Genomic DNA, 14,163 nt, shown 5'->3' with positions numbered 1-14,163 from the left:
TCTGCAGGATAATTTTCCCAAAAGCAAAAAAAAAAAAAAAAAGGCAAAAAAAAAAATCAAAGCTTCTTGGTAGCAACTGGCCCCTGAACTGTGACTCACCAGCAAACCTAAGGCATTTCATTCTCTACAATTTCCATATCATACCTTTTTAAGTTCCAGCCTCTTGAGCACAGGTACACTCTCAGCAGCCTTTCTCACTAAATGATCCCTCATGCCCAGGAGACTTTTTGAGGTGACATCCTCTAAACCCTTCCACAAATGATCTCCTCAGCTAAATACACCTTATCACACATTCAGCAACACCCAACCCCAACTGCTCTTCTGTCATCATTTCACCTGGTTTGGAAAGGCCTTCCCACGTGCCTCAAGAGTCCTCTTTGGCTTTGACTAATCTACCTAACCGTCTCATCTGTAGCTTCTTTTCTCCCAGTGTAGTTCTAGTCCTCTACTTCCAAAAGTCAGCAGAATATCAGAGTAGCTACAACAGATCTTCAGTCTGAGGAAAATAGGCTGCTTAATCCTACTCTTTCTTTGTTCAGTTTCAGCATGATGGAAGACCATGCTTCCTCCCTACCTACAGGCAATTTGTACATTGTTCACCGCACAGGGAAGCATTTGCCTCCAGGGCAGCAGGGACACCAGCCTACCTTGGCTGACCTCATACTGCAAAGGACCAAGTCACCCCCATCACAAGTTTTCCTGAGAACTTTGGTGGGTCACCCCCTTTCCAGAAGAAAAACACCTGCAGAAGGAAGCATACATCTACACAGATAAGTACTGGAAAAAAAAAAAACAACAAAGTCAAGGGACTCAAAGCCTAACTAAGCGAGGGAGGAACCTAACACTTCTTATCAGCTGAACACTCACACCTAGCCCAAGAAAGCTCAGCACAGGCAGTGGCCTGCACTGCTGCCAAAGAAACACTGGTGATCAGAAACTGTGAGCAATTCACACATGCTCACCAGCACTGATCCATCAGACATCAGCAAACCCACCACAAGAGATGTAAGGATTCCTTATGCAGATACACTGCAGTTAGAATCATAGAATCGTTTGGGTTGGAAGGGACCTTAAAGATCATCTAGTTCCAACCCCCCTGCCACAGGCAGGGACACCTTCTACTAGACCGGGTTGTTCAAAGCCCCATCCAGCCTAGCCTTGAACACTGCCAGGGAGGGGACATCCACAGCTCCTATGGGCAACGTGTTCCAGTGTCTCACCACCCTCACAGGAAAGAATTTCTTCCTAAGATCTAATCTAAATCTACCCTCTTTCAGTTTAAAACCATTACCCCCCATCCTATCACTACATGCCCTTGTAAAAAGCCCCTCTCCCCCTTTCCCGTAGGCCCCCTTCAGATACTGGAAGGCTGCTAGAAGGTGTCCCTGGCATCTTCTCCAGGCTGAACAGCCCCAACTCTCTCAGACTCTCTTCCTAGGAGAGGTGCTCCAGCCCTCTGGTCATCTTTGTGGCCCTCCTCTGGACTTGTTCCAACAGCTCCATGTCCTTCTTATGTTGGGGGCCGCAGAGCTGAACGCAGTACTCCAGGTGGGGTCTCGCAAGAGCGGAGTAGAGGGGCAGAATCACCTCTCTCGACCTGCTGGCCACACTGCTTTTGATGCGGCCCAGGATACGGTTGGCCTTCTGGGCTGCAAGCACACATTGCCAGCTCATGTTGAGCTTCTCGTTAACCATCACCCCCAAGTCCTTCTCCTCAGGGCTGCTCTCAATCCATTCTCCACCCAGCCTGTATTCGTGCTTGGGATTGGGAGTTGACCCAAGCCACAGAAAAGCCTTTTCCAGGCTATGTTTATCTCTCTTGTCCCTATTAGCTCTGAGAAGTCAAAAGTCACAGGAAACAAATTTGCAGATGCAAAATAAAGAGGTGAGGGGTGTAAAAATATGAACTGATAGCTGAATATTCACAGAAGAAAAAAGTCAAATCAGTTAGCTTAGACAGCTAGCCTAAAGTGAGAGGAAGGAAAAGAAGGTAAGTTTGCTGTCCCAGTCAACCTTTATGTTTCCCCATTATCATGCTACACGACTACCTGTTGGTAAGTTCAAAACCCAGCGTCTCTCTTAAAATACAATTACAGGATCACAAAATTACTTTATGAAATACTTGTCATTAACTTACCAGTCTGCTGCTTTAATACCAAGCCAGCAACACAGGGGACACTGACCACTAACAGTTAAGAAACCTTGCTGCTGGGGGTACCACTTATCTGTCAGATGAACGAACGTCAAAGAGACTGAAATCCAACATAGAAACAAGTTTTTCCTTTTGAACTATTAAGGCATCAGAAAATAAGCCCGAATTATATACTCCCACAAAATTGTTAGCTGCAACCACCACGCATTAGTATTCCAGGTTTAAAGGTGGAGCAGGACCGAGACCCTCAGAACTTCAGGACATGTTTGCGCTGCCCGAGATAAAAGGCTACATGATAGCTCAGAGCTGCATGCCATCGACACCCAGCAGGAAGTTTTGGTTTACTCCACAGTTGCTGTCAGCACTGCCTAGAAGATATATATATACACACACACACACACACATATATATATATATATAGCTTTGACATCCTGAGCCTCCAACCTCCAATTCTTTCACATGAGAAAGTTCCTTCTGGCTGATGCTGTTGCTTACCTTCCTTGGTTCTCAAAAACACTACTTCAAACATACTGCTATGAAGGTCTCAAAGCATACACTCAAATGCTTTACAGACTAGTCCTTTAAAACATGCTAAAAAATTACAGTTTCTCTCTTTTTTGTATAGTTTATGCACAGTTTATGCATTTTTTTTTTTAATTCCTTTGAATTAACTGACCCAAACAGAAAACAAGCAAATATAATTTGCAGCATCAGAGTCTAAGGAGTAAATAAATAATTTTCTGCACCAAGAATACAACAGCTGCCATGCTGGGTCAGACACAAGACTATATATCCAAGCCTCTGACAATGCAAAAACAGTCAAAAGCAGATGGCTAAGAAAAAAAAAAAAAAAAAAAGCATAAAAACATTGCAAACATATGATACTTCTACCAAGTATTGTTCCATCTGTGGCTTATTTGTTTCCTTGAGTTGAATGCATTTTCCAAATAACTTCTCTCATAATCATCAGATTGGAAAACTGGAAATGTTGAATTATTTGCTATGAGTATTTACATAAAAAATAATCAAGTCTGACAACTTCTGCACACCCGTTTTACAAGACTTGCAGATAAAAACATGAAAGATCTAGATCAGTCTAAGCAGCTGATTTTTCCAAGAGAAGGAGGGGTGTGAACATGCAGCCAAGAGAAAAGCCCTCCCTAGAATAACTGATTTGCACTTCAGACCTAACTTGGTAGAACAGGTCAGGTGTGCACTTCTCTGATTTACTAAGTGATAACACCACAGAAACATACATTTTAAGCACTTTGGCAAGCAAATTTAATTCTTTCTGGAAAAAACATGAGATTTTTCTGAACAACAATATGAGAAGTAATGCAAGATCAATAGTGATGAGTAAAAATGACACATATTTTAAATAGTTCAGAAGATCGGCAATTAAACTCATGTAGTACTAATATCAACACATACTTAACTTTTGATCCATCACCACTACTGCAGATACACTCATCAGTCACTGAAGTCTAAGCTTGTAAAAACAAAACTGTGTTACAGGAACGAAGCTTCAGTGTATCGAGGTTTACATTGTTAGAGCCAACTGCCTAACTCATACCCCGAATAACAATCAATCATCCAAACTGAACTGAAAGTAAAATATAGGGGACTTCTATGGAGATAACAGTCCCCAAAATAATGCTGATAAGCAGCAACAAAATAAACATACATTCACATACTAAATATAACATAAACTAAGAAAATTAAAAAACAACGTGCATTCCACTTAACCTTGTATAATTGTATATTTCACTACTGAACTAGTGTAGTAGTTATTACCAAACATCCCCTCATTTTCTAGGCCTAATCTTCCATATTTCTACATTGTACGTTGTGTAAAGCACTATTGGGGTATTAAGACAGACCTCTTGGCACTCAGTATTTAGGTAGGTAAGATAGGTACAAACATTGAACTGTACTTTTGTCATGTTGTTGTGCTAAAGAATTTTTCATCTCCTGGATGATCTTCTCTTTCTGGATTCCCCTGTATATCTATGCACACACAGTTAGAGAAAACAATGTATCTGTATTTGATGACACTGCAACTGCTTCACAAGAATTCAGTGGTAAGCAATGTCAGGTTAATAAACAGACAAAAGAGCTAAATTTTAAACTCTTCCTTACGACAAAAAATCAAAGCCTACTTGGTACCCACCTGGTAGAGATAAGACAGTGACACCAGAATGAGATAAGAGCCATGGATCAAGGACTGCAGACACATTGTGGCCAGAAAAAGCATTAAAGTCCACACAAAAGAAACATTAAAGAAATAAATAACACAAGCTTTTGAATCCCCTTGTTGACTTAACGTCAACAGAGTTGCAGTGTCCACAGGGTCCCTTTCCTTCTTCATCAGGACAGGAGAAAGTATATACGTGCCCTGGGAGCTGCTATTTCTTAGAAGATTAACGAGAGCTGTTAATAAACCAGAGTCCATAGGCCCCAACACAGTCTAGCCCTGTCTTGGCAACTTCCATTGTACTGCAGGAGCACAAGTCAACAGGGAGACGGTGCAAGAGTCCGTATCTGCCTCTTACACACAAGAGAGGGGATGCTGGGCTCGACGCTAATTCCAACAACAGAGAAGAATGAGGACGATGTGCTTACGCCGCCCTCAGTACAACACAACAACGCTTTGCAACTGGCGCTCTGCAAATACAGCTTCAGCAATCCTGCTACAGAAGTCCCGTCGAGGCTGGGGAAGCAGCGGGAGCTTCTACTGCGGTGCTAGGCAGGCAGCAGCATCGGCAGTGGCCCAGCTCTAGGGCGCACAGGGAACTCCGACTGCTAGGAAGGCAATGAGCTCTGAATGTTTGTGTTGCCCTGAGACAGGTATCGCCTGGCACATGGAGAACCACCTCTGGAGCTTTCCAGGTCCCACATAAAGCTGGAACCTGAATCCTCAACCAACACTGAACAAAACACTGCAATAAGAATAAATGACTGAAAGAAGGGCTCTAAACCCAGAAGACAAAGCGTGGGAGGAAGTTATTTTATAGTATATGATTAAAAAAAAAAAAGCAGAAGGGCATAAGGGAAATTACTAAAGAACAACCTTACCAAGATAATTCTTCTGTTGAAATAAAGCCCACTGCTAATCACCAGCGTGGGTCTGGCTTACTAGAAACAAGCAGCAGTTGCCCACAAGAGATTCCCCACAGTAAAACATGTCAATTCTAAAACTGAAGTAGAATATTTTTAAAGATATTGCAAAGTATAGAGAAAGTGTATTTAAAACAGCTACTGCTAGCGAGCTTTCATCATAGTAATAGATCAAGAAATGCAAGAAGCGAAAGCTCTTAAACATCTCCTCTCCCCGCCTCCAAAAAGTGCTTCTGCATTACTTTTCGGCAGTTTCATTCTCTCCTTCCTCCTTCTCAATTCCCGACGCAGGAAAAGCCATTTTGGACTAGATTGTGACACGAAGTGACACAACAAATGAACTTCCCTCCCAAACGTCACCCAGAGGAAACTGGAATATTGCACGATGCTGCAGCTCCCCAAGTTTCACAAGAGTGTATAATCCGCATTCTTCATATTGCCACTAATGAATTTTAACAAAGTTCAGCTGAATGTGAAAGCAAGAAAAATATTGGACAAGATATTTCTCCCACGAGCAACTTCACAGGCAAGAACTTTCACAGATCTCATTTTTCAGGGCAGTCTGGCCCTCGCAGAGCTTCTTGACCTAATAACCAAAAGCAAGATATTCATATGACCGAGACCACAAACCACTTCTCCAGCCCACGCCCTCCCACCTCCTCCACCCCAAGCCTCCATCCAAACCACAACTCGCTCTCCCTCCTGCATCCCGGAGATGCTGCCTGCCACAACACAGCAGGCCGGGCAGCCCCTTGCTGCTATCCCAGAGAGAAACCGCTTGCAGCCCGCGATCTCTGCTCATTAGATCCTTATGTGCAGGCTCCTACCGCTGCGGGGAAAGACCCAGCCATGTCTGAGCCGTTCGTGAGCTGCACCATTTGAAAGTCTGAGCCTGACACCAGCTGATATGAATTGGACATCTGAAAGCACGCAGCGAAAAGTGGCGAACAGAAGTTGTAACCTCTCCTGAGTTGTAACTCCTGCCTGAACGTGCATCCAGTCGCCATCTACTCGGGCAAAAGCAAGCCAACAGACATCGCAATCTTCTCTGTACAGCCACGTTTTGCAAAGCGGGTCCAAAAATACCAAGAGACCAGCAGCTGTAAGGTCCCTTTTGGCCCATCAAAAAGACATTTCTTTTCAGGCTTTTTTCCTACTGCCGAATCATTTGTTTTAAGGGACTTACTTTACAGTAGTACCGAAATAAGGCGGTAAGCACCAGACGCCCAGGGAGGGCTTCCCGGCGCCCGCCTCCCCCGCCGGGGCAGAGCAGGGTTCGCCTCTCCCATCTCCTGCGCTCGGGTTCGCGGAAAGGCGAAACTGTCCCGAGCGCGGCCACCCCACCGCGATCTTTTCCCATCAGCTGCTCTTACATCAGGGCCGTGCCAAAATCAGGGAAAAGGAAAACGCACGCGTAGCGACCAAACCACGGTCGGTGCCGGCGGGCAGTCCCCGCCCGAGGAGAGGCAAGCGCCGCTCCCACCGGACCCAGAGGAGAGGGGGCAGCCCTTCGGCAAACACCCCGCAAATCTCTGGGCGGCCCTTTCCGCCGGGAAACACCCGGACTCCGCGGGGCCGGACCCCCCCGCTCCTCCGGGCCGCGCCGGGGGCCTCACCTGCCGTGTCCCAGATGGAGATGTTGTACGGCCCCCACTGCTTCAGGTAGAAGGCGCCGCCGACGGTGCTGACCGTCTCCTGGAAGCGCCGCTCCATGTAGCGGTGCAGCAGGGAGGTCTTGCCCACGTTCATGTCCCCCAGCAGCACCACTTTCCCGTCCGGCTTCTTCATCGCGGCCCGGCCCGGCCCGTCCTGCCGGCTCCCGCCCGCCCGCCCCTTTCCCCCGGGAGCCCGCCGGCCCGCTCCGCCCGGCGCGGCGGAGCCCCGGAAGCGGCGGGACGAGGAACGAGGGCCGCCCTCCGCGGGCACCGCAAACTTCGAGGGCTCCGCCAGAGCCGCCGCGATCCAGCCCCGGCCCCGGCTCCTCCTACCCCCGGCCCCGCTCCTCCCTCCGCCCGGCGCCAAGGGGAGGGGACGCGGGCGGTGAGGCGGCCGGAGCTCCACGAACTCCCACCCACCCCGGGCCTCCTTCCCAGCCGTGTCCCGGAGGAGCCGGGTGGTGTGTCCCGGCCGCCCCGGTGCTGCCCCGCGGCAGGGTGGCCGCTGGTTGACCGCCGACAAGCCGCCTCCCGCGGGGGCATCGGGCCGGAGCTCGGCCCCGCGGAGCCCTCGGGGGGCTGCTGGTGTGCTCCCGGCTGCCAAAGCCTTTCTAGCCGGAGATACCGAAGTAACCAGCTCCGCAGCTCCCGCGGAGCCCGAGCGGAAAGCCCGCTTCTCCCACTCCCCTCCCAGGGTGTAAACGGGGAGGCAGAAAGTTGCTCCGAAATAAGGATCTCCCGCGGAGCTACGCCAGTTGCCAGACAAACAAGTTTTCCTTGGTGAGAGGTCGTCTTTCTGTAGGGATCAGGGATTATTTTCCAAGTGGCAGCTCTACCCGCTTTCGCAGCCAGTTGCCCAGCTGCTCTAATTCAGCTTAATTCCAGTTCAGGTGACAGCATTGCAATCATTTAAATTACCCGGAGATGTAGCCTGTCATTTTTGCATCAATCCTCTTCGTGTCAAACAAATCCAGAAAAATATTTTAATAGGATGTAAACATGGTACGAATTTTGGGCAAGGAAAGGGATGATGTGCAGATCAACTGGAGGGGAAACAAGTATTTTTAAGAGAATTTACTGGTTATCAATTTCCTCTAGCTCCCCACACAAAAGCATTCAGGTAGCATCACTTTTCATAATAAATGAACACGCATCCTCACGCTTGCATGTCTTGTGTTGAAACTGTTAGAATTTCTTCAGCTAGTCTAGGTCTCACATTTATGAGATGCTTTGATTTTTGCTTACCTGTTAGAAAGGAATAGCTCTGTAGCAGTATTTTTTTTAAGCCATACCCAGTTAATTTTGTTTATTCTGCTTTTACTGCCCAGATTTGTGGTTTTGCAGCTGCACCTGGCGATACATCATTTCAGTTCCGAATCAGATACTCACCAGATATTAAAGCACTGGAGATACCCAAAGAGAGATGATGTTAAATTATTTGGGGGGAAAAAAATATCTTACAAGAGACTCCAAAATAGTGATACAGGATGTGATTCAGGGATGTGTGAAATCCCATGGAGGGGGCGGGGGTGTGTTTCATTTTCACAGAATCACAGAATCACAGAATCAACCAGGTAGGAAGAGACCTCTGGGATCATCGAGTCCAACCATTGCCCTGACACCACCCTGTCAACTAGACCATGGCACTAAGTGCCATGTCCAGTCTTTTCTTAAACACATCCAGAGATGGTGACTCCACCACCTCCCTGGGCAGCCCATTCCAATGTCTAATAACCCTTTCTGAAAAGAAATTCTTTCTAATGTCCAACCTGAACCTCCCCTGGCGAAGCTTGAGGCTGTGTCCTCTTGTCCTATCGCTAGTTGCCCGGGAGAAGAGGCCAACTCCCACTTCACTACAACCTCCCTTCAGGTAGTTGTAGACTGCAATAAGGTCACCTCTGAGCCTCCTCTTCTCCAGCCTAAACAACCCCAGCTCCCTCAGCCGTTCCTCGTAGGTCAGACCCTCCAGACCCTTCACCAGCTTGGTCTATTGTAAGGCTATTTTGCGGTGGTGTGTGCAGCCTTCGCCTCAGATTCCCGTTCCCTGCCTGGGATTCCCGTCTCAGTCCCAGAACTGAGAAAAAGAAACTCATTGAATCAAAGTGCTTCTCTGAGGTAGTGCAAGCATGTAGGTTTCTTCTGGGTGCCTGGTATGAAAGCATAAAAAGAGCAGACATTCTCTTTGCGTGAATGCTGTTTGCAAATTCCCATGTGCAATGTAAGTTACACCCTTTTGAAGTGGCAGGCACCATTTCAGAAAGAGAAAACAAGAATGTTGTATCAAAGAGTTTAGACCATGAAGATCTGAACCAGTAAAGGGATCCTCAGTGTATGTACTCTCACCTTATGCATTGATTTACTATACACATAATAAAGAAACACCTAAAAGCTTAAGTATGATTGTTGATTTACAGCAGTGCTTCTGCTACCAAATCATTGCAGTTAAAGCACTTAAAACAATTGTTTCTGTATTTTACCAAGATGCTGCTGTACTTGAGTTACTTTCATGTACTGCTGAAATGTAGCTCTTCCTGGTGTTCAAAACAGGTATTGATAGTTTCGAAGACTGATGCAGAGAAGCTAGAACAGAAAACAGTTTCAATAACAGGTTGAAAATGCAACTGGGATTTTAGGTTTTGTTAATATATAAAAAGAGAACACTGCTCCCTTCACAGATGTTTTCCACAGTTGCTTGAAACAGAATCCCACATCCCCACATTTTTGAATGTGCGCACTTCCAGCTAGCAGCGGTCGGTCAGTCAGACAGGGGACTCTCCTGGAAAGTGTCACCAGCCAACTTTCACTGATGGCAATGTCTTACTTCTGTACGTTAACCATAGCCTAGCTAAATGAGACAACAAATCCATCAGGCCCAATACTTATTTGGACGTGGTACCACAGCTAACGACTCTGACACAGCCAGGGGTGTGCATTGTCCCACTACTATGCACCTGCCATTCACCACTTACTTAAAGGATCATCTCTGCTTCATAGTAATCTACCCCTAATAATCGGATGGGAGAGTACTGTGTGTTGTTTCAGATCCTTGGGACAATGTACAAAAACGGTGACGTGGGCAGGTTCCAGGTACAGAGAAGGACTCCTGAGGTAAGCCCTTAAATACTCGAGGTTGTGAAGTCCTCAGCAGCCTGAACTTCCCCTGACCTCAGGGGAACATGTTCACTAGGCACAGTGCAGTGTGTTTGGTTATTACTGCCGACGTCTCCTTGTATGAATGCCCTCCAACCTACAGCACACAATTTAAGTAGCCTGTTGTTAAAGTCAAATGGCTCATGATGGTCTGTAATGCATTATAGATAATAACAGAGCATATGTGAAAATATTTGGGAAAACATTAGGAGCCTGTAATTTGCACTCTAGCCCTCAGATGCATAGGCCTGTTGCAAGATAAATTCCCCAAATCCCTGAGTCATCTGTAGTAGGAGGTCTCCACTGTATGGGCACGAAGAATGTCAAAAGTGGCTTGATAGGAAGGAATATGGAATACTTTACTGTCTGGGTAGTGCATGTATGCAGGCTGCACACATTGTCTGGATTTCATTTGGGTTTCATTTTAGAGCATCTGAGGACACCGTTTAATTACAGTGAGGTTGTTTATTAGCCTTCCTGACAGCATGGCGACGTGGTCACCAATTCCAGATGTTCTGGAATTCAGACACTTGGACTAGCTTACAGAGGCAGACAACACATTAAAGTTTCCTACCAATTTCTGTGCTAGAGTAAAACCCCCTCAAGAGCAGGAATGTCAGCCTTGTAGGTCATCCAAAAACCTGAGCCAATAATGACTGTATTGGCATCAGGGTAACTCAACCTTTCTAGTCTCCCACAGTATGAAAACTGCCTAATTTTGCAGGCAAAAATAAGAGCCTGTTTATTTGTTTCCTTGCCAGCCTTCCCTAGGTATTTATATACATTGTCCTGTCTATGGGCCCCATTTGGTCTCCAGGCTAACAATATTTTGTAAGCTCACATGGGGTGAAATGTTTGTCACAGAACAGGGTTGATTTTTGCTGAGCTGTTCTTCTTTTGGAGACAAATTGAGCAAGTGGTTGAAGGTGTATGTCATGCCAGCTACTAACTGCTGCCCCCAATGTGTCACAGGTTTGCTGTGGCCTTGGTATTCAGCACCTCAATCTGTCTCTCTTTTTCCTCCTCTGGCAGTGTCTCTGTCTTCTGGGATGTTGAACCTCCATGACCAGATGAGTGCTTTCTGGAGATACTACAGGGGACCTCAAAGAGACTTTTGGTAATGATAAAGGAGGTACAAACTGCTGAAAGAAACATGCTGCTTTTTAAACATGGACGAATCCATAAAATAGAGGCATGGACCTCAGTTATCTCGGGAATCCTAGAGACCTTACGAACAAAAGAGAAGGGCAATAAGGGAGGCTTACTCCTCATCCTTAAAACGTGCTGGCACTCCAGTGGTTTACTTGTTGCACCTCTTTGCAAGGAGTGAGGTCACTGCAAAAGCTATGAACAGGTCACAGTTTGTGAAGGACAGCAATTTCTGGTTTTGTTTCTGCTTATTGCCTTCCTTTATGACTTCTTTCTTCAAGATGACCAAATGAGTGTGCATGCTCATTAAACAGAAATATTTGCACTCATCATCTTCCAGACAGCCCTAACTACAGCTCACTCTCAAGGCACTCTCTTTCAGGCTGCAAAGCCTGAAAGAGCTATTCATCACTTTGCCACTGCTCTGTCTACATATTTATCCTTACACAGACTAGGCTCTTCCTCTTCACCCCATGAATTAGTCCACAACCTAGATGCCCTAATCAAGGGAAATTGCCCTGCACTTCAAGAGTTAGTCTGCTTTCTCTAGGGTTGCAGTTCCACCCCTTTCTCCCTCTCCTTTTCTCACCCCATTCCTTGTGCTGTCACTGGCTTCTGCTTGACCCTTCCCCAAGCCAATTGAGCTTAGTGAGACGATGAAAAACTAGCTCAACAGTGACAGTGAGTAGTTTTCTGCTGGTTTTGTAATCAGCACAGAGGAGGCTGATGAAGCAGCCCGTGGTTGGGACCACTGAGCTTCAGTTCCCTGGGGCTTCAGCTGGGGTCCAGCTGCACGGACCTCGCAGCTCTTGGAGCACCTCAGTTGTAGGACTGTTTTCTTTCACCAGGATTGAACAAGCGTGTCACTCTATTACTTCTGCCTGGTAGGTGTCCAAATCACAGCACAGTGAAAATGAGATGGGTAAATCAACCAGCTTGAGACATCCTTATCATGGAAAAGCCTGACCCGGATGATTAGAATTTGCCAGTGTTACAGGCAACTGAAAAGAAGGTCTTGGATAGAAACCATGAGGCAACCTGAGCTGTAGATATAGCCACCAAACTGTAGTAAACTCTTCCCTGCTGCACAGATGCTAGAGATGCAGATGAAAATAGGGGCTTAGGAGGAGCTCCCCACCCAGGTCTTCTGTAGGAGGTTAGTTTAGCCTTCGTTGCTCAACTGTGAGTCAAGGTCTCAAATCAGCCGCCTTCAGTGAGGAATGTGAGTTTGTGAACAGCCGGCAGCTGGCACTGTGTGGAGGGAGCAGCCCTGCTGTGTCCACACCACCAGCCAGCTCGACTCCAATCTCCTGCTCCGGCAGGGGGATTGGACTAGATGATCTTTTGAGGTCTCTTCCAATCCCTAACATTCTGTGATTCTGTGATTCTGTGACTCTCTCCTTACTATTACTTCCCATTCACCAAAATCATCTGAATCCTCCAGTATTTTGTACCTATCTAGATAGATCGATATATTTTACTGTATGAAGGAATAGGTGATGCAGTTTTTCTAGACTTTCTGCTATATGAAAGAAAAAACTTTTTTCCTGAATTTCAGGGGGCTCAGTGTGGATGTACTCACCAAATGACATGGAAATACAGGATTGGGGGCTCAATCAGAAAGTAGGCAATTGTGATTCAAAGTGATCACAATGCAAGAAGTTCTGGTAAGTGCACAAAATGTGAGTTTTGGATAGATTTTTGTTTTTTCTAACTAACTGCAGCATTTTAAGGTCTAATCAGACTCTATCAACACATGAGAACCCAAGGCTATTCTACTATTCTATCGTGTTCCTGGGGTTTAATAGGGCACTGTGCGTGGATGTGTACGGAGGTCTATATGCCTATAAGCAGTTACAGAATTATGGCCTATAAAAAGATGTATTAGGTTTTCTCTCTTTCTGGCATCATGAAAGGGATGGAGTAAGTTAGCTGGTAGTAAGACAGAATTTGCTTTAGTTCTTATGAACTCATTGAGATTCTTGTTCGTGATAAATAGATCCATGCATCTATGAGAAGTCCTATGGACTGCAGCAGCCCACAAATGGGGATCTGAGTGCAGGTTTGGCAGAATCAGATGGCACGATCCTAGTGACTAATAATGATATGGGAGCCAAAACAAATGCAACTTGTGACCTTTAAATGTGAAGTTATTTTCACAATGCAGGTTTGTGGCAGTTGGAAGAACTTTATTTTTATTTGCAAGTTCAATACTGTCATCATGTGAATAGTTTAAAAAAGTGACATATACAGAAGAATATACCTGTGTTTTTGGTTGGGCCCACCTCATCACTACGGACATTCATGCATATCAAGTATCTTCTGCGTTTTATACCCTAATTTTAAGTCCTTTCTCTAGGCTGCGAGACATAGCTGTTCTCTATGAAGAAATCCACGTGGTGCCAAGCTTGTCAGCATTGTTCCTGGTCAGAAGAAAAGGTCATTGAAGAGTGTCACAGACAACTTTGCCTCAGGGCAAAATCACAGTCAGTCAGGAGTTACACTTGGTCCTGCCTCTAGCTGTCTTACTACACTTTCATTTCACCTCTTGGCTGGATGAGCCACTGTGATCTTTTTTCCTTCCTCTTTGAACTCCTCCTCACCCATACTGGCAGTATGCAGAGAGAAGTGGGACTTCTCCTCCCGGCACTTGTTAAAGGTCAAAAGAATTTGACTGAATTTGGCAGTAGAGAACAGCTGTCCTCTTTTTATCCCCTCATAGAAAGATAACATTGTGACCTTCAAAGTGTAAACTAGTCACTGTGAAATGAAATGTATTATCACAATGATTTCTCCTAAAAGCATGGAACCCCTTGATACGCTCTTGCTTCATCTGCCTACGTCTGGCCCTTGGGTGAGGGATGAACCAGCTATGGTGGATAACAGAACTTATTTAGAAAGGAAATATTAATGTGGTTAGGAGTATAAAGACAGTCATGA

At 45.9% G+C, this 14,163-nt stretch overlaps 1 protein-coding gene across 3 annotated transcripts in view; it reads right to left on the bottom strand.

Annotated features, from left to right (window-relative positions):
* Window positions 1-7,069, bottom strand: part of RAB20 (RAB20, member RAS oncogene family) — a 48,056-nt gene extending 40,987 nt beyond the window's left edge. For all 3 annotated transcript variants that reach the window (XR_011047747.1, XR_011047746.1, XM_068395671.1), the window contains exon 1: window positions 6,886-7,069. Coding sequence is in view for 1 of the 3 variants with exons in the window: in XM_068395671.1 (XP_068251772.1) it covers window positions 6,886-7,057 (172 nt within the window). In the remaining 2 variants the exon portion in view is untranslated. The remainder of the gene's footprint in view (window positions 1-6,885) is intronic.
* Between the last annotated feature and the right edge of the window lie 7,094 nt (window positions 7,070-14,163).

The sequence above is a fragment of the Nyctibius grandis genome, chromosome 2 (genome assembly GCF_013368605.1).
Source record: "Nyctibius grandis isolate bNycGra1 chromosome 2, bNycGra1.pri, whole genome shotgun sequence".
Classification (NCBI taxonomy): domain Eukaryota; kingdom Metazoa; phylum Chordata; class Aves; order Nyctibiiformes; family Nyctibiidae; genus Nyctibius; species Nyctibius grandis.
The sequence above is the reverse complement of the archived record's forward strand: the minus strand, read 5'-3'. Positions and strand labels throughout refer to the sequence as shown.